This window comes from Colletes latitarsis, chromosome 1, assembly GCF_051014445.1.
Source record: "Colletes latitarsis isolate SP2378_abdomen chromosome 1, iyColLati1, whole genome shotgun sequence".
NCBI classification, from domain to species: domain Eukaryota; kingdom Metazoa; phylum Arthropoda; class Insecta; order Hymenoptera; family Colletidae; genus Colletes; species Colletes latitarsis.
Genome location: NC_135134.1, coordinates 34,091,530 through 34,115,630, shown reverse-complemented (window position 1 = coordinate 34,115,630; position 24,101 = coordinate 34,091,530). Strand labels below are relative to the sequence as shown.

Below are 24,101 nucleotides of genomic sequence, written 5' to 3'. Positions count from 1 at the left end.
TGATTCGTGCTTTAGTATCTAAAGTTAAGAGAGTAATTTTATCGAATGTATGCCCAATAATACCCTTAGACAGTCGTCGTTGGACGGTCGTACAGTTCAGACGTGTTATTCAGTAGCCCGCGAGTGCCGCTGTCTTATTGTGTTTTGTTTACATTACTTTCGTACGGTTACATTGTGGTTCTTCGACTGATATAAGTGCATCTGTGTTTCCATTGATACTACACTCCTGGACAAAAAGATAGCACACATGTGCTATCTTTCATTGCTCGGAAATTACGTAGAATTTTTCAACTGTACAAAATAGTACGTAATGGTCACGACGCAAGAGGAAGAAGCACGTTAGAAAATAAGAACGAGCTCGCTAATATTCGGAGTTCCCAGAAAAAAATATGTAAACACCGATGGCGAAATGATAGCACATTGAACTTTCTGTTGACATTATTCAGTAGTTCGGGATCTCTTGAGTAGTTGTGAACAGGTACTGTTTATTACACGATCAAGCGTCGATATGGGTCGCGGAAATAAGTTAAATGAGAGTGAGATTAGAGAGATCATTGAGCTGAAAAGTCGTAATTTGAATGTTTCTCAAATTTCAAAAATTGTGAAGAGAAGTCGAAAAGTTATTTGTAATTTGTTGAAAGACCCGACAAATTATGGCAAAAAAAAAAGTTCTGGAAGGCCACCATCTTTATCGGAACGAGATAAACGAGCCATTGTACGAGTCGCATCAAACTCGGCAATAACATCTCGTAAAATTGCTTGTTGTTCAGGTGTTACAGCGAACATCCGCAGTGTACGCCGTGTTCTTCAGAGGTGTAAGTTTATTTAACGACTGAAGATGAAACAAAAACCCCCCTTAACAGAACAACACAAGGAGGAACGAGTAGCATTCACAAAGACCAGAATTCACTGGAAACGAAAATGGAAAAGAATTTTATTTACGGACGAGAAAAAATTTAATTTGGATGGTCCTGATGGATTTTCGTATTATTACCATGACATACGAAAGGAAAAAATTGTGAGAGAACGACGACAAATAGGTGGGGGTGGGATAATGGTTTGGGCCGGAATTGGTTACGCAGGAAAAACTGATATAAACTTCGTTAATGGTAAAATGAACAGTAAAATGTATATAGATTTAATATCTGAGCAAATACATAAACATGCAGACAGGATTACAAAAGGAAATTTCGTCTTTCAGCATGACAATGCTGCCGTGCATCGCGCTAAAATTGTAAAAGCATTCTTTACAAACCAAAAGATTGCAGTTTTGCCATGGCCTGCCCGCTCCCCAGATTTAAATATAATAGAGAATTGTTGAGGTGAATTAGCACGTGCCGTATACAAAAATGGAAAGCAATATCAAAATATTCACGAATTAAAAGAATCCATCGTAAAAGAATGGGTCAAATTACCTCAAGAAACAATAAAAAAAACTGTATAAATCATTAACGAATCGAATGATTGAAGTCATTGAGAATAAAGGCAGTTATACTCATTACTAATTTTCATGTAAACTGTGTTTCTAGAATAAATTTATCTATGGATATTGTAAATGTGCTATCATTTCGCCTTTGGTATTTACATGTTTTCTTCTGTGAACTGCGAATATCAGTGAGAGCGTTCTTGTTTTCTAACATGTTTCTTTCTCTTGCGTCGTGACCTTTACTATTTATTACATTTGAAAACTTGTACGTAGTTCCCGAGCAAATAAAAATAGCACACGTGTGCTATCTTTTTGTCCAGGAGTGTAGCTACATAAAATTCTGCAACCCATCCTCATAAATGCTTTATTTATGAGTGATGGGGATATGAAAGCCATGATCTCTGAGTACAGGGATCTAATTAAGACCAACAACAATCCAAAAATGGCAACAGAAGAAAACCAGGCAACTACAGCAAACCCACGTACCTATGCATCAGCAATTATGAACAATGTTTTTCCAAAAAAGAAACAAGCTATTGTAATTGATTCGATTGAAGGAATCCCTATCAAAGAGTACGCTGTAACGATAGGCAAATTAATAGGATCAAACTTTATACGATTTATATCCAAAATCTCTAACAACAGAGTGTGTATGTATCTCGACTCCAAGAAAACGGTAACTGACCTTACAACCAAACACCAGAGTATTTTGAGATTAACAACACCAAGGTAGATATAAGACCATTAATTTTGCCCTCACAAAGAATCATCTTATCAAATGTGTTTCCTACTATACCGCATGAAGATATAGAAAATACATTAAAGAAATACAATATAAGAACTACATCCAAAATGTTCTTTATCAGAGCGGGATTACAAGACCCAGGTTTCTCTCATATACTGAGTTTCAGATGCCAAATCTATATTAACCCACAAGACATACCACATTTGCCAGAATCATTCATTATTCCTCATGACGAAACTCAATATAGAATTTTTGTAACGATGGATAAATTAAATTGTTTTCGCTGTAATCAGGAAGGTCATATTGCCAAAATTTGCCCAAATTTTGAATCCTCTAATGACAGTGCTTCAACTAATACCATGACCGACAATATAGACAAAACAAGGAAAGAGCACTTTCCGTTTCAACTGATAATTTTGATGAGCATACCAAGCAAGCTAATAACTCTGGACATACATCTAGTAATTTAAATTCGTCTCAAGTCAAACAGCAAATCAAGAAACCAAAACGTAATAAATCCTTAGACACAGTGATTAGTAAAATTGGAGTGATGTTAGAACCTGCCATTTCGCTATTTAATGATACCCATAACAATTTTCCACTAAATTTACTACAGTTCCATAGCTTCCTTGAAAATGTATTTGGTGTAGAAAATCCAACTGAAATAGCACTAGAATACACTAAAGACACTTCTGCATTAATTAGAATGATGACCGAAATATACCCAACGTTGAAAGAGCGCAGCATTAAAAATAGAATTCATAGAATTATAAAAAAATTGAAAAACAATACTCCAGATAGACTACCAAATTCGGCAGAGCTCATGTTAGAAACCAACACTCTCCAATCCAGTGATTTCGACTCAGATAGTGAGCTACTATAAAAAAAATCCTTTACTGTTTTATGACAATTACAATCCTACAGTGGAATCTCAATGGCTTCTACCAACGACTACCGCACCTTCAAATCCTTATTAATGAATATAAACCAGACATTCTCTGCATACAAGAAACCAACTTTAAATCTGACCACGTTGCAAAAATAAAAAATTATACCTTCTTTTACAAAAATCGTAATTCATTAAGGGGGTTAGACACCTTTGAAATCTTCAAAAATTCGATTTTTGTTTTTTTGCATATTCGGAAAGCTGTATCCTTTCTGTGTATTTTAAGCACAGCCAAGATCTAAAATTCCAAAAATTGACGAAATGGCAGCCAAAAATGTGTGAGCCTGCAGATCAGAGCACGCTGCCGCGGCGCGCCGGGCCGTTCCTCGCCGCGGCAGCAAGGGTAGGAATCCTTAGGCCCGCGGTGCGTCATGGTTTTTCCAACAATTTTTATGACTATTTTATGATTTCTTTTGCCTGTGGACTCGTGCTTCTTGCTGGCCAACACACTATTCCGCTAAGTTTCGAGCAAGCAACATATATTTCGAAGATAGTCGCCATTATTCATTGTATTGAATATGCCTTCCAAGTCGAAATCCACTTCTGTTTCTGATATTTTGCAACATAGAGCGACATTAGATTCAAAGGGGCATCGAGGCGATTTGGGGCGTCCTCGCCGACGTAAGAAAAGGGACTATTTAAAAAATTTTAAAGTGTCACCAAAAAGTGAGATCATCGGCGTGCCAAGTGCATCAAGAAGAAAGTTTGACAGTAGTGAAGCGTTTAGTGGCGAATGTGACTCGCGTCATAGTTACAGAATTTTAAATTTCTTTGTTGTTTTTGACACAATTGCACAACTTCTGTGCTGCAAAACTTGTCAAAGAAGCGTTACGTTCAAGGAAGGAGACCAACGTGGACTCGGTTTTAAATTAATTTTAATGTGCGAAAATTGTGGGGAAAGAACAATCAATTCTTGCCCCTTGACACGAAATCATGGCTACGAAGTCAATCGGCGGATCATTTTTGCAATGAGATCTATAGGAATTGGTTACGCTGGACTCGAAATGTTTTGTGGTATAATGGATTTACCCACATGTATTAGCGGAACATTTTATAACGCTACAATTAAGTATATTCGAATAGCTACTGAGTTGGTTGGAAAAAGATCAATGAATCGAGCCGCGATGGAAGAGTCACTAGCGACTGAAGCAAATGCGAATAATTTCCAAGGCGAAATAGCTGTATCAGGAGATGGAACGTGGCAAAAGCGAGGTTTTTCTTCTCTCCGTGGCGTTGCCACCCTTATTGGAATGAAGACTGGAAAGGTCATCGATATAATTGTAAAAAGTTCCTACTGTCACGTTTGCAAGTTCCTGGATAAAAATAAAACCGAAGATGCAGAAAATCGTCGAAAAGAACACGAAGAAGTATGTGAACGTAATCATCTAGGTAGTGCCGGAAAAATGGAGGTGGACGGTGTAATTGAAATGTTTCGCCAATCTGAATCATTATACCAATTAAAATACGTAAATTACATAGGTGACGGAGACTCCAAAACTTACAAGGGATTACTTGACTCGCAACCGTACGGTCCAGACGTTGGCATTCTAAAAAAAGAGTGCATCGGCCATATTCAGAAACGAATGGGGAATCGTCTCCGAAATATCAAAAAGGCGAACAAAGGTTTGGGAGGAAAGGGAAAATTAACAGCAAACCTCATAGACAAATTAACTACAAATTATGGACTTGCAATAAGAAGAAATTGCAATTCAGTAATAGACATGAGGAACGCTATTTGGGCAACTTATAATCATAAATGTTCAACGGATGATAATCCTCAACATGATAACTGTCCTCCAGGTAGAGAAAGTTGGTGCTTATGGCAGCGTGCGAAAGCAGAAAGATCTTTGGATATATTTGTCCACAAAGCACCTCTGCATCCTGATGTCCAGGTGGCTATAAAGTCTACGTACGAAGAACTAAGTAAAACAGAACTTCTTGAGAGGTGCCTCGGAGGATTTTCTCAAAATCAAAATGAGAGTTTCAATTCAAAGATCTGGAAAATCGCACCAAAAACAGTTTTTTGTGGAAGTGAAATAATTAACATTGCGGCATATTTTGCCGTGTGAACATACAATGACGGCGCATCGAACGCATTGGAGATATTAAAACAATTAAATATTATAATTGGCCCAATGTCTTTAAAATGGAGCAAAATGTCCAATGATATTCGCGTGACGGCCGCCGATCACCGTGCTTCACTTTCAACAAAGGAGGGTAGAATCAAAACCAGAATGAAAAGGAAGGCTGTTGAAGATTTCTATCAATCAAGGGAAGGTACAATGTGTGGGCCTGGCATCGATTAAAATACGTAAGTAACAATTACTAACGTGTAAAGTTTGAAAAACTACGTGTCAAACTTTAAACGTAATTTCCCACAAACTACGTTTCTCAAGACGGTGAACATAAAATCTCCAAAACCGCTCCAACGATTTGGATGAAAATTTATAAATAGATACAGGAAACCATTGCCTACAATGTGTAGGGAACAAATTTTTGAAAAAATCGTATAAAAAAAAAAATAAAAAATATTTTTCATGCAAAAAAGCGACAAAATGGCATATTTCAACATAAAAATTGTGTTAATTTTTTTTCCAAATTTTGCTTCCGACACGTGGTAGGGACTGTCTTGCAGATTACAAAACCTTCTGCGGTTTGTGTTTCAGATAATTCATCCATCTGGAACAATGTTCACCATCAGATGCTGCACAGAATACACGACTTTATGTTTATACTTATAACTTTTATGTAGATAAAGTTATTTTGACTTTTCTTCTTTTTTGTTAAAGAATATAGAATAATGAATGAAAAGGAACAAAAAGTTTCAGTTTACCTCTACTTACTACTTCACAATTTGCGTTTGAATAGAGGTCTATTTTTGGGCTGTCAAAGGTGTCTAACCCCCTTAATAAGAAACGGCAATATCGTCCCATGGTGGAACAAATCTTGCGAGACCGCAATAAGAAATACTAAACACGCGTTTAACAAATATAAAAGGAATAAGACTACAGAAAACCTAATACTTTTCAAAAAATGCAGAGCAAAATCCAGACAAACTATCAAAGAAAATAAGAAACAATCGTGGCTTGATTATTTAGCAACTTTAAACGGCTCAATTCCTCAAAAAGTAATCTGGAATAAATTAAAATCAATCAAAGGGTCTTTAATTGCAAATAACATAAACGCTCTTTGTAAACCAGACCTCTCTATTACTACGGATCGGGAAGAAATAGCTAATATGTTAGCTGAATCATTTGCAGAAAACTCCAATGATGCCAACTACGATGAACAATTCATATCTCACAGAAATAGCTACTTAAATCGAGAACATAACAGATCCTTTGAAAGTAATATAGAGAATCTTACGTGCATTAATGATCTTATCAAACTTGAAGAACTTACTACAGTTCTTGCTAAGTGTAAAGACACTAGCCCAGGCCCAGACGGGATCCCAACAAACTACTAATTAATCTTCTGAATAGTGGACTTCACTACATCTTAAATTTATTTAACTATATATGGAAAAAATGTCTTTCCAGAAGGCTGGAAGGATGCTATAGTTGTTCCTATTCTGAAGCCTGGAAAATCACCCACAGCACTAAACAGTTATCGCTTGATATCTTTAACTAATACCTTATGCAAATTAATGGAGAAAGTTATCAACAACAGATTAACGTGGATTCTTGAATCTAATAAACTAATATCGCCTTACCAAAGTGGATTTAGATCTTTTTTCTCTACCTATGATCAACTCATTAATATACAAGCAAACATCTGTGATTCTCTATTAAATAATCAGCATACAACATTAATATCAATGGATATAGAAAAAGCAAGCATATGATTTAACTTGCAGGAAAAGAATATTAGAAATCCTTAAAAATTATGGATTCTACGGCAATATGTTTTCCTTTATTGAAAATTTTTTAGAAACGCGACGTATTAGAGTCCAAATCAATAACTGTTTTTCACATCCAATAGTGCTACAGAATGCGGTCCCTCAAGGATCGGTTCTAAGTGTTACCTTATTCCTAATTACAATTAACCAAGTTCTATCTATAGTAGATCTGCCGGTTAAAGCGTTTCTCTATGCTGACGATCTCTCAATTCTCTGCAAAGGAAGAAATTCTGAAACAACCCAGCGCATTCTACAAACGACATTAAATAAACTGTATGAGTGGTCAAAAGTATCCGGTTTTAAATTCTCAAATTCCAAAACAGCAGAAATAACCTTCTCCAAACAGCGTGAACCGCCAGAAATCAAACTCTACCTAGGAAACACTGAAATTCAACAAATTAACACTATCAAAATACTCGGGTTAACCTTTGACAGCAGAATAACATGGAAAGCTCACATAGAGAACCTCAAAAATGACTGCACCAAACGTTTAAACTTTTTGAAGGTTCTTGCAGCCAATAATTGGGGTGCTGATAAAGAAATTCTAATGAAGACATACAAAGCTAATTAGATCAAAATTAGATTATGACGCAATTATATATTGCTCAACAAAACAATCTGTTCTTAAGAAACTTGATGCAATTCACCATACAGCATTAAGAATATCTGTTGGAGCGTACATAACGAGCCCTATCCTAAGTATATTAAAGGAAGCAAATAAACCTTCTCTCAGTTTCAGAAGAAAATTACTTAGCATTTCTTATGCCATAAAGTCTGCTGCCTCTCCTACAAAGCCGGTTTATCAGAATGTCTTCTCAAATCGAAATTATACCAAATTTTTACTGCGTGTAAGTGCTCCTAAACCTCTCTATCACAAAATCCGTAGTTATGAAAATGAACTAAATATCAAATTAGGCCACTCTAACCTCAGAAGATTACCTAAATATCCTCCTTGGACTTTGTCTCTCCTCAAAATTCGTAATGACCTCGAGATATACAAAAAGTCGGAAATCAACCCAGATATCTTTTTATCTCTAGCCAACTAGATTATTAGTGAGTATGATGGCTACCTACATATAGTATATACCGATGGATCAAAATTTAATTCAGGAACGGGCTGTGCAATTTTCGCCTCTTCTTTCACCCTCAAGATCAAACTACCGACTTTCGCATCAGGATATACAGCAAAATTGTTAGCAATCAAGAGAGCAGCTCAATTTGCTTATGAGGCACCGAATAAAAAAATAGCCATCTTTACAGACTCTAAAAGTGTCTTAACATCGATTCAAAACCGGTCACACACGGATGACAACATGTTATATATAATAGAAACCCATGCCGAAGCAGTCAAACAGAATAAAGAAATAGTATTCATATGGATTCCATCACATGTTGGAATACAAGGTAACGACACAGTTGATGCTGCAGCTAAGGAGGCGGCCACTAGTTTAACAGCAGGAATCCAAAATCTTTTTACCATGGATGACCTTCTAAAAGAAATTAAAATGAAACTAAAAATGAAATGGGAAGAGGAATGGATATGTAAAGCTCCTTCTCATATTAAAAGATTTAATGTGAGCTTTTTTGATCAATCTACCGAAGAAAGAAAATTAATGATACCTAGAAGGGAACAAGTGATAATTACACGCATAAGAATCGGACATTCTAGAATGACTCACTCTTACTTATTGTCACGGGACCCTGCACCTATATGTGATAAGTGCTCTGAGAGAATGACAATTGAACACCTTATGATAAGCTGTTCCAAATACAAAAGGACCCGTATGCAACATAGTTTGGAACCTGAGCTCGAAGACAACCTCGTCGGTCAAAAAATGCGGAACGTACTCTCATTTCTTAGAGAAACTGGACTTTTCAATAAACTATTATAATTACTGTTAATTGTACCGATGTCGCTAATAACCACGTTGTTGATGCGACGTTAAAACATTAAAAAAAAAAAAAAGAAAAAAAGAAAAAAAACACCTCAGAAGTTATAAGTAAGGAACTTTCTAAATTTAACATTGAGCTGACGTCACAAATAAATGTGAGAGCGGCTATAAATGCACCAGGGTATGCACATGTGTTAAGTTTTAGGAGGCAAATGTACATATAACCAGAGGATTTAATTAAACTACCGAAATGAGTACAGATCAATTTTGACGATACGATCTATTGAATATATTTCTCGGCTGAAAAACTCACATGCTTCCTTTGTAAACAAGAGGGTCATTCGGCCAAACACTGTAAATATGGAACTGTTGAAAATGACGCACCAATACCTTCTCCTGAAGATATTATACTAGACGATAAACAGACTAAAACTGTTACTAGTGAACAAATTCAGCAAGATATGCCTCCATCAAATGGAGCTAATAAGAGACCTCGACCCTTCACTTCAAGCTCGAATTGCACTAGCATAACAAGCGACAACATTTCTTCAAAAACTGAAAATAAAAAGGAATGAATAGTGAAAAAAAAAGATAAAAGCAACTCAGGAAACATCGAACGACGAGCTGATCCCTGCTTTTGATATAATGGATAAACTAGAACCTGCTAGAGAGTTTATAGAGAAAAATGCTGAGAAGTAACCGCTTGATTTTGTAAAATTCTCTCAATTTATGTCAGAAACACGTGGCAAGTTCAATGTCAAAAACATTGCCGAAAAGTTCACAGCTGATTTTCCATCCCTAATTGACATGCTAACTGAAGTATACAGCTACCTAGACGATCGAGGTTTAAAAAGTCGTATTGTCAGGATAAAGAAACGAATGCAAGAGTCGACCGCAGGTACTTTGTGCGAAGAAGAAGAAGCTTTACTTACTGACGGCAACACTAATTAATATACAAAATAATAAACAAATTATATTCCATGTCATTAAACCCTTTGAAATTAAAAATTTTATTTTGGAATACCAGAAGTGTACAAAAAAAAAAATTGGAAGTGGAAACTATTATTGAATACTTCGACGTATTTATTGCAGTGGAAACATGGCTTAGAGCGGATGATAGTTTTCAAATTACGGGATTTATACCTTTTAGAAAAGACAGAACCTCTTCTAGAGGTGGTTTTGTCACTGATTTTCCTATTTCACTTATATTCTTATTTCTTTTTGGTTTTCTTTGTTTTTATTTAATTTACATTTTTGTAATAAACAATCGGTCATAAGGCCGACGAAAAGAAAACCATTTACCTTGTAATCAGTCTCCTTTTAAACTCCTGTTCCTCTATCCCAGAGGTCGGCAAAGTGCAGCTCTTTGACCTCTTGAGTGTGGCTCTGGCACAAATATCCTACGGGCTTGCCGGCCCTACGATATTAATTTGGCGAATGTTGAACGTCGTAGGTGATCGTTCGGTCAGTGTATCACGGATACACTGTTCGACTACACGGTAATCGAATCACGTTGAAACTACAGCTAGTCGGTATTTTTTGAGGAGCGCTTTTTCTAGATATTTTGGAACGAACTAACTGTGTACTCGTGAGATACTCTAAAGCTCTGCCCGCGGCGATTGGAGCCCTGGCAAAGGTGCCAGAAGTGCACCAAAGGTGCTCTCTCACACTATGCCAGATCACGCGTACGCGAGCTCATAGAGTTTCGGAAAGTCGACAAAGGCAAACTGACGCATGCCCTCTTTCTCGATTCTCCGAAGCTGCCCGTAGTAATTTCGGACTGCCTCGTGGGAGTCGAGAAAGAAAGGCTCACATTTGCCTTCTCGCTCTTAACAACTGAAATCCGACCTCCTGTCAACGGCATACGATTTGGAATCTCGAGCCGAGATTCTCGACTACCCAGGCATTTTCATTTTCCGACCTATCTAGGCGCACATAAGCAAAGTACCCATAATGAAAAAAAAATTGGTAATTATTTAGATTACGTACGGTACTTCCGATTTCAATGATTTTTGAATATGTTATAGAAATCAACATTTTGAACAACTTTTTCCTATACATATAACCGCCGCTCGGCCTTAGTTTTCGAGATATTTTCGAAAAACTGTCGGAACTAAACATTGAATTCTGCCTGTTTGTGTGCATTCGTGTTACCTCTTACGCGTTAGTATGCGATCGCTGTTTTTCTACTGTTCTGCAGGCATGTGTTTGTGTGTATGTGTGTGTGTGTGAGATTGATAAGCGAGGCGAGTGACGTAGAATCGGGGTCCTTTTCGGCATTTGTTCTCAGAACCTCGTCGATCGATGGCACAGTCAGCTGCTAGTACCGTTACATTCTTCGACGTGAACGCAAATCGATGCGAAAATTTCATTTATCCTATGATTCCTTTTTACATTTTTAAATTAAAGTGTATTTGAAAAATTAATAACAGTTCTATTCGTAAGTAATTCTGGAGAATCGTGGTACACGTACACATAGTCACTCACGAATAACATAATCGCAGTGCGTGTTCATTTAATTGCATAATGGTCAGTGCCAGAAAGCATTATTTTGTGGATACTTGCGGACAGTGTGGACAATCGTGGGGCGTGTATGATAGCTTGTGGGTGATTTATGTGCACAACGTTGTGGTATGGCAAGTGACATTCACCCTTTCTCTGTGAAAATCTCGTCGGGCGAGTTTTGATATGCCCTTCTGGATTTTCATAAGACAGGTTGAATCTTATTCAACGTAAGGTGTTCGCATTTCCATAAGTGGACAAAAATCTAAGGCTGTCGATAACGTCGGTAAGTAGAGTTTTTCATGCTGCGTGAGAACCACTAGCACTGGCCTGCCGCAACCTTCCGCGCGAACGCAGCTGTACGCAGATTGTCATTCTACAGGCAGGCGGAACTTTAAACGTTAATAACTTTGTAACGAAGCCTCCATCAACTAATTGGTATTCTTGATTTTCGTCTTATTTTGGCCTCCAGAATCGCTCATGTAAATTTTTCCCAGGGGTGGCCGAACACCCTGTATAAAGCGATTATTATTAGTTAAACGTTCCCATTATAATATAACCTTACCGCTCGGGTTATATTATATTTAATAATTCAAAGTTACGAGTTCAATTAACACATCCTAAATCCAAATATAAACTCTTACAACCTAGTGGCTCCTCGATTACGCATCGAGTTCGTCCACGCAATCTATTACCATCCTAGCGGCTCCCTGATTACGCATCAGGTTCGTCCGCATCCTACAGCTCCCTGATTTCGCATCAGGTTCGTCTGTGATTTATCCAACCTCCCAGCAGCTCCTCGATTACGCATCGAGTTCGTTTGCGTTTGTTCCAACCTCCTAGCAGCTCCCCGATTTCGCATTGGGTTCGTCTGCGTCGTTATCAACAATCCTAATGACTCCCCGATTTCGCATCGGGTTCCTTCACGACGTTTCACCCTCCTACGGCTCCCTGGTTTCTCACCAGGTTCGTCCGTACGTGACTCCATCCCAGAGGCTCCCTGATTTCGCATCAGGTTCGTCCTCGTTATCAACTATCCTAACGGCTCCCCGATTTCGCATCGGGTTCGTCCGTGTACCTAACTAACAAATTGATACCATATTCCATATTCTCTCTCGCACTCGCCAGCCACGCGCGCTGCACGGCCCTGGCTCGTAACAATGTCTTCGAATATAACCGTCCAGCAAATCGAAGATCTGAAAATGGTTTCGGCTTTATCAATAGCAGTTGACGAGTCTTGTGATATAAATGATACAGCGCAAGTTTCGCTTTTCGTAAGATTTATTTCTCATACAGGACCTAAAGAAGAACTTTTAGGATTATTGTCACTTAAAGGTCAGACGCGTGGAGAGGATATCGCGAATGCTGTAATTGAGTGTATGGATAAACATCATATTCCTCTCGATAAAATTGTGTCGATTTCAACAGACGGGGCTAAAAGTATGACCGGCATAAGAAAAGGATTTGTTGCTATTCTGAAAGAAAAAATTAATCACGAGATATTTACTTACCATTGCATCATTCATCAAGAAGCGCTTTGTGCGCAAACATTCTCAGATGAAATTTGTAAAGTAATGGAATTGGCGATTACAATTATCAACTTCATTTTAGCTAAAGCTCTTAATCATCGCCAATTCAAAGAATTTTTAGTTGAAATGGAGAGTGAGTATGCTGATTTTCTACTTCATAACAAGATACGTTGGTTGTCAAGAGGGAACGTTTTAAAACGTTTCGCATCCCTTTTACCAGAAATCAAAGCATTTCTCCTTGAGAAGGGTGTTCACTATCTAGAACTAACAGACGATAAATGGATCCAAAACTTTTATTTCATGGTAGACGTTACGTCTCATCTAAATCAGCTTAATCGTAAACTTCAAGGGAAGGGGAACACAACTTTTTCGATGTTAGAAGAAGTCGTTTCATTCGAAAACAAATTATCCCTTTTTGCACAAGATTTTGAAAGAGAAACATTGTTTCACTTTCCGAGCCTGATGAAGCATCTACAAAAAAATAATTCCTCTATTGACAAATACTATTTTAAAACAACCATTTTAAATATGAGGGAAGCGTTTCTCAGCAGGTTTTAAGATTTTAAAAACAGCAAAGCGACCTTAGCATTCGTCAAAAACCCTCTTAATGCTACGATAACAGATTTGAAATTTTCTCCTTTTGGCATTGACGTTGGTAACTTTGAAATACAACTGCTGGATTTGAAAAACAAAGAAATATGGAGCTCTAAATTTGAACGTCTTTGCGTTGATTTGGAAATATTAGAGAAGAACAAATGTGAACTAAGTTCTCAATACAAGTGGTCTGCTTTGAAAGACCTGGAGAAGGAAGACATGATCGTGTTAAACGCCTGGAATAGTATTCTGGACGCTTATGATCAGCTGAAAAAACTCGCGTTTGCTGTTCTTTCCCTTTTCGGTTCAACGTATTTATGCGAACAATCTTTTTCACGTATGAATCTTATTAAAAGCAAACTGAGAAGTCGTCTCATTGATGAGAACCTGGAAATGTGCTTAAAATTAAAAACAATAACCTACAAACCGGACTTGAACAAAGTTTCAAAGGAGATGCAAGAACATTCTTCGCATTAAGTAGTATTGTTATGGATACTTTACTATCAAATTATTTTTTATCAATGAATAAAGTCCTTATTAAGTATGAAATCAAGTTTTATTCAGCGTACCCATAATTTAATGAATGTTTAAAAATATGATAAAGGTTTACTACATTTACAAACAGATCTGGCTCTCAATTTTTTTTTTAATCGTTTTAATTTGCATATTTGGCTCTTTGACTAATAAGTTTGCCGACCACTGCTCTATCCGAACATCGTCGTTAAAAGTATCAGCTTTTTAACAGTCATATAGAAACTTCCTTTCGAGATCGTATAATCAAAATAGTTTGTTCATATAATGACATTTTTGCATTAGAAACCGATCTTCCTTGTACCACATTTACACAACTGTTGGAAATTCCGACACTTTTTCCCTACACATGAGGCACGACGAGAGGCAAGGCGACGAGCGCCAGGCCCCGCCATAAACCACCCCCGAAGGCTCTTGAAAGGCCTTCGTCAAGAGGGCTGCATGGCGACTTGGGCGAGACGGAAAAAGGACACTTCTTACCGAGCAATTAACGGCGACGCATCGTGCGCAGCTTCGCAGCTTAACAACGTTTTATTGTATTTTAGTATTGTTTCTTACACAACACTCTATGCAGCTAAACACAGATAGGCCAATAAATATCAAATCATATCGTCCGCCAGAAATTCATAAACAGATTAATGAAATGTTAAATAAAGGAATTACTGAAGAATCAGATTCACCATTCAACGCATCGGTATGGGTACTATTTAAAAAATCAGACGCCTCTGAAAAATAAAAGTGGCGAATAGTGTATGTTAGCGCCAAAATGCTTTTTGAAGCTAAGACACGTGTCGAGGTCGTACACGTGTCTCAGAGGTCACTTGGTGTAAGGCATAGCCTTAGAAAATTAGAGAGGATGGCCGATGCAGTTAGGATCGGTGACACGTGTCAGGGTCAATGCATTTGAGGCTTTGGCCTAACTCTCAAAAGTATCGAAGGTATGGATACCGGAACCATAAGTCTGTCATCAGACTTGGGCCCGACGTAGTTGATACTCGAGGCGCGACGAATTCTAAGAGTCGCGGATGTTTTATTTATGGATCGGCGATAGGGAGGCCGATCACCGATCGTCGAAGGTACCGCGTGCGTGGCTGATTACCCGAAGTCATGGTGCGGCACGGCACGTGAAAAACGATAAGGGTTCTTAGAAGGATCTGGCCACGTAGCGGGGAAGGCTTTGTCTTTTGGTAAGAGGACTGTGATGAACCCCACGACACTTACCCCAGAACCGTCGGAGACGAAACTTCTAACATGTAGGAGTCGAGCGTTATCCGTTAAGTCCCATCAATTGTGGTAAACAGCTAAGCGAACTAAGTGCGTCGACCCTGTTTGAATATATGCGTGCGTACGATCATAGTGACGAAATGTTGTGTACAAACGTCGAGAACATTCTGGAAACTAAACCGGACGTGGAACCAGCAAGTGTTTGACGCGAAACGTCGAGAACGTTCTGGAAACTATACGGGACGTGGAACTAGCAAGTATTTAAAAGTCGGGGGATAAAAGAACGCGTCCGCGAAAAGAAGGATGATTTTCGACAGAGTCTTCGTGGTGAACGATACAGTTACGATTACGACGATTACGTTCTCTCTTTCTCGCTTACGGAATTATTTTGTGTTACTCCTGTATTCTTTTTGTGTTCATCTTGTGTAACTCCTGTATTCTCCTTGTATTCATTGTACTCTCTAATGAAGGGATAGATTTAACAATCCTAATCCTACAATAGTGATAGACTTTAGAAAATTAAACGAACAGACAAACCAAGACGCTTATCCGTTGTCAAATTCTGACGAAATACTGCAATACTTAGGAAACGCTAAATTTTTCTCAGCACTTGATCTATTCTCTGGACTTCTCCAGATTCCTATGGCAGAATAAAGTAAAAAAACATTTTCATTATAATGGTATGCCTTTCAGACGTAAAAATGCACCCGTGACATTCGAACAAATGATGAACACCGCTTTACGAGGGCTCATAGACAGATATTGATTTGTTTACTTAGACGACATCATAATCGGAAGTACTATAGAAGAACATAACAAAAATTTAGCTATATAATTTCAGAGATTGAGAGAGACTGGATTAAAACTACAAGCAGACAAGTGTCAATTTTTGAAACCTAAACTAAAGTATTTAGGCCATATAGTTACAGCAGAAGGAGTTAAATCTAACACCAAGAAATTAGAAGCTATCAAACATTTCAAAATTCCGAATAACATGACACAAAAAAAATCTTTTCTCGGATTAACCGGATATTATAGGAAATTCATTAGAAACTTTACTAAAATTGCTAAACCATTATTCGACCTTACACAGAAAACGAATCCTTTCTAATAAAGGTATCGAAGTTGTCTTATCACAGAAAGACCATTCATATTACTACATTTCTAAAAAATTAAATAGTGCAGAATAAAATTATACTACTTGATGACCCAAACGATTGCGACAATACCTCCTTGGACGAAAATTCTCTATTTTTACTGACCATCAGGCTTTGAAATGACTACACAACGTAAAAGACCCATCTTCCAGGCTCATACGTTGGCGCTTGAGACTTGAAGAGTACGAATATGAGATTAATTATAAACAGGAAAAAGAAAATGTAGTTGTAAATGCTCTATCCAGATTATATCCTTTGAGCATAACAGAAAACAAATTTTTGCGTTGCGAAACATGCCGTTCCGCTTGCAACAGCAATTCGGCGTTTACATTGACGCTAAATGGTTTTAGCGTCAATATAAACTAAATAACCGTCATAAAGGGCCCGCTCCAGCGACCTCGCGACCTGGTCCTGACCGTTGGGCCAGGGTTTTTCCCGATACCTGGGACGCGCAGTCCACCCTCGCGAACGCGAAATGCAAGTACCAGCGCACCAATCCTGAACGAAGAAGGTTCTGATTGGATGTGGCTGGCTTCCTGCATTAGGATATAAGGCGCGACAGTTAGCGTACAAATCAGACCAAAACATTTGGGTTCCGACGTACAATTGATCCTTCGAATTACATTTCGTAATTTCAACGTGGACTTGGAAGGAGAAGTACCTAAAAAACATTTGGGTTCCGACGACTACTCGAAGCAGCCGATTACAAACAGCAGCACGAAGCAGCCGACTAGACGCAGCAGCTAGCGGAACAGTGCGATCTCCTGTGAAGTCAAAGCAACTGGATCCACGCAGCAGCCAATCAAGTGCAACTACCAGCGGACCGTGGAAATCCAAAATATCAACCCCCGAGCGATCGTCATCAAGCAACAAAGCAAAAATCGACACTCGGGTGAGCCAACGAATTGTCTTCCTTTCTCTCTCGTATAATTCCTAGTCTCAATTCATTTAAAAATGGCTAACGAAGCAGTAGCAACCCAATTAAAAACGTTGAAAAAACAGAACGTCGTTAAAAGCTCAGTTAACGCGTTTGTTGAATTTCTACGCCATAAAAAATTAGAGGCATATTTCAATTCATATGAGCAAACGCAGTCAGCATGACACTAAACGCGCGCAATTCCAAGAACAATATTTCTACGCGTCAGAATTATTTTTAAACAAATTAAACGGTGCGCAAAATCCCAACGTCCACTTAAACTCAGCAAGAAACTCAGATTCTCCGAGTGCAGTCGTGATTCGACAACCAAACACAATCTTACCGAAAATAGAAATTTGACCATTCGACGGCAATCCCGTTGAATGGTATACGTTCCACGATACATTCAAGTCGTTAGTACATGACAACGAAGAATTACCTGCAGTCCAGAAATTTCATTTTCTAAAAAATCCCCTCCACGGAGAGGTAGCTTCGGTAGTCGCAACTTTAAATGCTTCGGAGCAAAATTGCTACGTAGCGTGGGATCTATTACAGCAGCGGTGCAATAGACCGCGGCAAATTATACAAGCACATTTAAAGGCATTCTTTGAGATAGCCGAAATCACGTGCGATACTCCCGGAAATCTACGTACATTAGCAGAGCGTGCTCAGATGCATGTTAATGCGTTAAAAGCGTTAGGTCAACCCACACAACATTGGGGCATGATCTTAGTATACACAATGACCAAGAAATTAGATAAAAACACTCGCAGGGCATGGGAGCGTACATTGGAAAATAACAAACTACCAACATTTAACGAACTAATCGCATTTATCACGAAACAAGCTCGCGAGGAGGAATTAGAAATAGAAAGTACAACCGCGAACACAACCAGATTTAGTAATCAAGATAAACGTTTTCGAACACCAGTTCAGACTCGCGCACATACTTACATATCGACAAGTATTAGTAGTACATGTACTATTTGCAAACAAGAGCACCCACTATACGCATACCCGCAATTTTTGAGACTAACGGTTCGCGATCGTTTAGAAACTGTAAAAAGGGCAAAGCTTTGTCCAAACTGTTTACGACCTAATCATAACATTATCAATTGCACATTCGGGAATTGTCGTATATGTAATAGAAGACACAACTCTTTACTTCACTTAGAATCTGACCATCGCAACACGACAGCTAACGTATCGTCCAATCCATCGAAATCGCCAGAAAATGTTAGAACAGCGTTAACCGCATCATACGATTCAGAGGTATTATTAGGAACAGCAAGGGTGATTATAATGGATAAAAACAACAAAGAACACGTATGCCACGTACTTTTCGACGGAGGATCACAATCTAATTTTATAACAGAGCAACTAGCAAATAAATTACAACTAACGAAAAATAAAATCAATTTAGCATTTTCCGGGTTAGGACAACATAGCACGCGCGCGGAATATTACGTTCACGCCAACATTAAATCCAGAACAAACGCTTTTTCAACCGAAGTTAAGTTCATTTCTCTACCGTCGATTACCGTCGATTGCCCTACACCCAGGAGAGGACAATGTAACCAGAGTCGTGGCAGTACGGACAGCACACGGCACATATAAACGCAGCATAAAGAAGCTATCACCATCGCCCATCGACGACGACTAGCGCAGACCCGCTACATTCTTCGATATCTTAATATTAGTCATTAATTTTAAGTTTAAGGACCATTCCTACACGGTACATTAAGCGTAGGTTAGCATCAACACATATTAATTAATTTAACTTAGATGATAGGGAATTGAACAAACACGCCAAATCAATTTATACATTAACGAGCCATGTCGCTCACAACAATCAATTCTACCAATTCACTCATACATAAATACTTGGATTCTTTGAACGCGACCGTTCAAGGCGGGCGGCATGTTGCGTCGCGAAACATGCCATTTCACTTGAAACAGCAATTCGGCGTTTACATTGACGCTAAATGATTTTAGCGTCAATGTAAACTAAATAACCGTTATAAAGGGCCCGCTCCAGCGACCTCGCGACCTGGTCCTGACCGTTAAGCCAGGGTTTTTCCCGATACCTGGGACGCGCAGTCCACCCTCGCGAACGCGAAATGCAAGAAGTACCAGCGCACCAATCCTGAATGAAAAAGGTTCTGATTGAATGCGGCTGGCTTCTTGCATTAGGATATAAGGCGCGACAGTTAGCGTACAAATCAGACCAAAACGTCGAACACCATCACGCGACGTTGTACGAACGAGAGAGAGAGTCCACGCTACAGAAATACAGTCCACTACACAACCAATGTCTTGCATATTAGCAGACGTGCAAGAAGAGCTCTCGACGTGCAACACCTTGCAAGAACTCTCAACACAAACCGTTTATCCAAAAGATGAAAATTATCGATCTTTTATCCCCGTTCGAAATTTAAGACAAGCTACCCGACATTTAAGAATTATCTTCTCCTCAAAATGACTTATACAATGAATATGTAGACTGGAAAAAAACCGACAGCTGGCCCAACAAAGATAGTAACTAATAGATCGAAATGGACTCAATTAACGAAAGACTTGTTAGGACCTTACGATGAAGTCACATAGTTAAACAGACTACACGATTTAATGGCATTACAACATAACAAATCCTCTATAGCCTTCGGGATCGGAACATATTTAAAACTTTTACATATTATCGACATTCAACTTATGTTTAGATTTCTTATGAAAGATTATCTCGACAAGAAACTTTATTTTGCTCAGACCTCTATACGAGAATACACGGAAGACGAAAAGAAACAGATACTAATTGAGAACCACGACCATGTATAACATTTAGGAGAAAATAAAATCAACGATAGAATAAAAGCAAAGTATTATTGGACGAACATTGACAACGATGTAATAAAATACGTAAAACACTGCAATATTTGAGAAAAAAATAAACTCACTAGAATCAGATCAAAAGAAGAAGCTATTATACCTGACACACTGCAAAATCCGAACGATAAAATTGCTTTAGACATCATAGGCCCATTTAACGTTACTACAAAATGAAACCAGTTCATACTTTCAATTCAAGATTGTTTAACGAAATATTTAATATTCGTTCCTTTATTCAACCAGAAAGCAGAATCTATTATTGGCCAATTGATGGAACATTACATTTATACCTTTTCCTCACTTAAACATATCTTGATTGATCAGAGACAGAATTTTGTATGCAAATTGATGTAATCGTTTGAAAAAGCCTTCAAAATTAAACACATAATGACTATCAGTTTTCGTTTTCAGAGTAACGAAGCTCTAGAAAGAATTTACGAAACTGTAAAAGATTTGCTAACAACTTGTATTAATGAAAGGAAAACCAAATGGGATGAACATCTAAAATTAATATGCATGGCTTACAATACCTCAGTACATTCTGATACTGGATATACCCCTTTCGAATTAACTTTCGGACATCTAGACAACTATCAAATATGCCTTCATCTATATCGACTACCCCTCATTTGAGTAAAGATGAATTGTTTAAGCTCTGAAAACAGAGACATAAAGAGTATTTGGAGAATGCAAAGAAAATAATAGAATCAAATAAGAAATGGTACAACACATATATACAAGCCGTAAAATTTGTTTAAAAACTATATATATAATCAAGGAGATTTAGTACTTTTACATAATGATCATAAGAGTCACAAGCTAGACAGAGAGTGGTCAGGTCTATATAAAATAATAGAAATAAGAACACCAAATTACCTCCCTAGAATAAACAAAAATAAAACTTTACTAACTCACGGCAATCGTATAAAACTACATTATTCTAATGCCAGATAATAACCAACCTAATTGTGGTATATCAATGAGTTATGTGGTACAGGTACACACATCATCAACCGCACGCTGCCGATACGCCACATCTCTCCAGGTTAAGTTAGGAAAACCCATAACGATCGGGTGGTCTTCTATTCCTACACGGCCTAGTTGACGCTTCATTCACAAACTCCCCCTTCCACTCTGGAGACAGGGTTACCACCACACATCGTTCTTTTCCTTCTACAGGTACAACGGTAGGCCCAAGGGCTGCTTAAGGAACCTCCTCTTCCTTTCCTTTAGGCACAACCTCAACCGCCGCTCCACCCGGTTTTGGAGGTGCAGGCAACGCAATATCGTAACTATTCTCTCTCGCTTGTGTAAGAAATAGTGTAGGCGCGCGTGTGTGGAGAGAAAGGAAACGTCCGAAGGCGGGCAGCAATAGCCGAGGGGAGAACAAATGACGAGCGGGAAAAACAAAGGAATGAAAGAAGGAAGAACGTGAAAGAATCGTAAGAAAGCGTGCACGCGTGGAGAGAAAGATATACATAGTTCGACAAGCAAGATAATAAAAATATTAGTGAAAGTGTTTGTATGTTAATTGCTGCTCGTAATTTGATTAGCCATCCTGTACCTAAAATTACATCAGAAGTGGGATAATACCGCGTAATAGTAAGTGGAAAGTGAGACCGCGTGTGCACGACCTTAGTGAAGAAAGGATAGCTGTGGGCAAATTAGTTGTAATTTGAACGGAGAAAGGGGAAAGCTATCACTGTTAATTTTGTTTAGTGCATATTAGAAAGAAAAGATGAAATTTGTGTAACGGTGTGGAAAAAAAAACTTTGAAAGATACCACGATTCGATGATGGAATCAAATTGTGCAAAAACATTCAAATTAAGTGTTTTGAAAGAAATGTCGCGTAAAATGAATCTTGCAACGACAGGAAAGAAAAGTGAAGTGATAACTCGTCTAATTGCGGCAGATCCAAGTGGAAAGTGGATAGATGATGCAAACCTATTGCCGATCAATCAAGAAGAAGACGATCATGACGTCATTGAATTCGGTGGAGAAAGAGGACCGATGAGACGTGAGGTAGAAGGAGAGAAAAATAGGTCCGAGGCAGAAAAAACACGTCGCTGCGTGGCGCGAAGAGAAACAGTAAGGTGTGAGAAAGACGGAAGAATACAACGTGAAAGAGAAGAAGAAAGGTTACGGTGAGAGAGAGAGAAGACATTCTGCGGCGCGAAGCGGAGATCGCACGCAGAGGAACAGTGTTGTTGAAAAGAAAACTGCAGTTTGCAACATGTCGACAATGAGATGCAAAATTTAGAAATGCAAGAAAGAAGCGCACCACGACAATTAAGTCTAAATAATGTTCGTGACTTATTGAGTGACTTTGATGGTGATCAAGGCACATTTAGAAATTGAGAAAGCCAAATACGGTTGTTAAAAAATACATATAATTTAAATGAAGGAGAAACGAAAGTAATGGTAGGAAGTAAGCTGAAAGGGAAAGCACAGAAATGGTTTCATTCAAGGTCGGAATATTTAAATATGACAGTGGACGAAGAAAGAAGAAGAAAGAAGAAAGAAATTCAAGCAAGGAATATGAAAACACGATGAGCCATTCTCTAATTATTACCATGAGAAAGTAATACTCGCAAATAAAATACCCATAAACGAAGATGAGCTGGTGAGCTATATTGTACATGGAATTCCGAACGAAAATCTCCGAAATCAAGTAAGCATGCAGAAATTCAAGTCGGAGATGCAACTATTGGAAGCAATGGAAGGCATTTCGCTTCCATCCTTCAGTAAGCCAAGTATAAGAAGTGATGAATGCACGTGGTAATTTGACAGCAAAGGAGATGATACGACATCGAGCAATCATATACCAGGAAGCCAAAAACAGAAAGGTGCAACACGACGTACGTTGACGCGTTGCTACAACTGCCGCAAGTCTGATCACATCGCTACGAGGTGCATGGAGCCGCGACGGAAGAAAGGTGACTGCTACATTTGTAGTAAAATGGACCATCAAGCGGGGGAGTGTCCAAACAGGAGGAAACTGGAAGGAAGGATCAATGACCAGATTTCCAGCGTCGTGGGACAAGGAGCGATTAACGATGAATTTCGGCGGCTGATTAAGAATAACGTCAATAATAAGCACATAAATGTCACGGTTAATTTGGAGACGCAAATGGATTCCGGTAGTCCCGTTGTTTTGTAAAAGAGTCGTTAATTCTCAATATAATAATAGAGAAAACGCGGGATACATCTGGAATGTTTAAAGGAATAAATGAATCAAAGTTAGAGATAGTAGGCATTACGCGCGTGAATGTAACCGTTGGAGCAATATATAAAAACAACATTTCGATGTACGTAGTGCCAGATAGAACGATGCATTGCCAGGCGATATTTGGTCGCGATTTAATGAAAGAATTTGGTATTAGACTATTGGAATCGGAAGGAACGGTGATGTACAATGACGCTGTGCATGAAATTATGAATATCGATATCAGTAGCTCGCGGGAAGATGAAACAGTTGATTCGTTAGTGGTTGGTGCAGAATACCATGCACTCGTTTGGTTGTCCAGGCGGTAGGGGAGGTGGCGCATCCCCAAGTGGCGGATAGGAGCAGCCACTGGGATGGGATGCGGGGATGAGGTCATCAACCTCAAAAGGCTGGTGGCCGCATCCTCGTATGGCATCCCGGAGGTCGGAGCGAAAGCTCCCGCGGACCAAACACCGGTTTGAATGGGTTGCTAGTGTGAATATGTGTGTGAGTGGACTGGAGCATGGGATATTTGCTGCGGGTCTTACCTAAAGCTGCAGGTTGGCCAATTGGTTGCGAGTGAGTCCTGCGACTAAAGTGGCCACGCGATCGGCGGCTTAGTCCCATGTCACGGGGCCGCGGGCGCTTG

General features: G+C 38.7%; 2 protein-coding genes across 5 annotated transcripts in view; one reads left to right on the top strand and one right to left on the bottom strand.

Annotated features, from left to right (window-relative positions):
• Positions 1 to 24,101, bottom strand: part of Ppt1 (Palmitoyl-protein thioesterase 1) — a 482,953-nt gene that overhangs the window by 334,319 nt on the left and 124,533 nt on the right. The window lies entirely within an intron of this gene.
• On the top strand, positions 4,503 to 5,186 carry LOC143342632 (uncharacterized). The gene has a single exon (XM_076766736.1). The coding sequence runs from the start codon at positions 4,521 to 4,523 to the stop codon at positions 5,184 to 5,186; it is 666 nt and encodes a 221-aa protein (XP_076622851.1). The 5' UTR covers positions 4,503 to 4,520.

Excerpts from the sequence above, each read along its gene's own strand:
- LOC143342632 (XM_076766736.1), top strand. The coding sequence starts at position 4,521 with ATGGAGGTGGACGGTGTAATTGAAATGTTTCGCCAATCTGAATCATTA.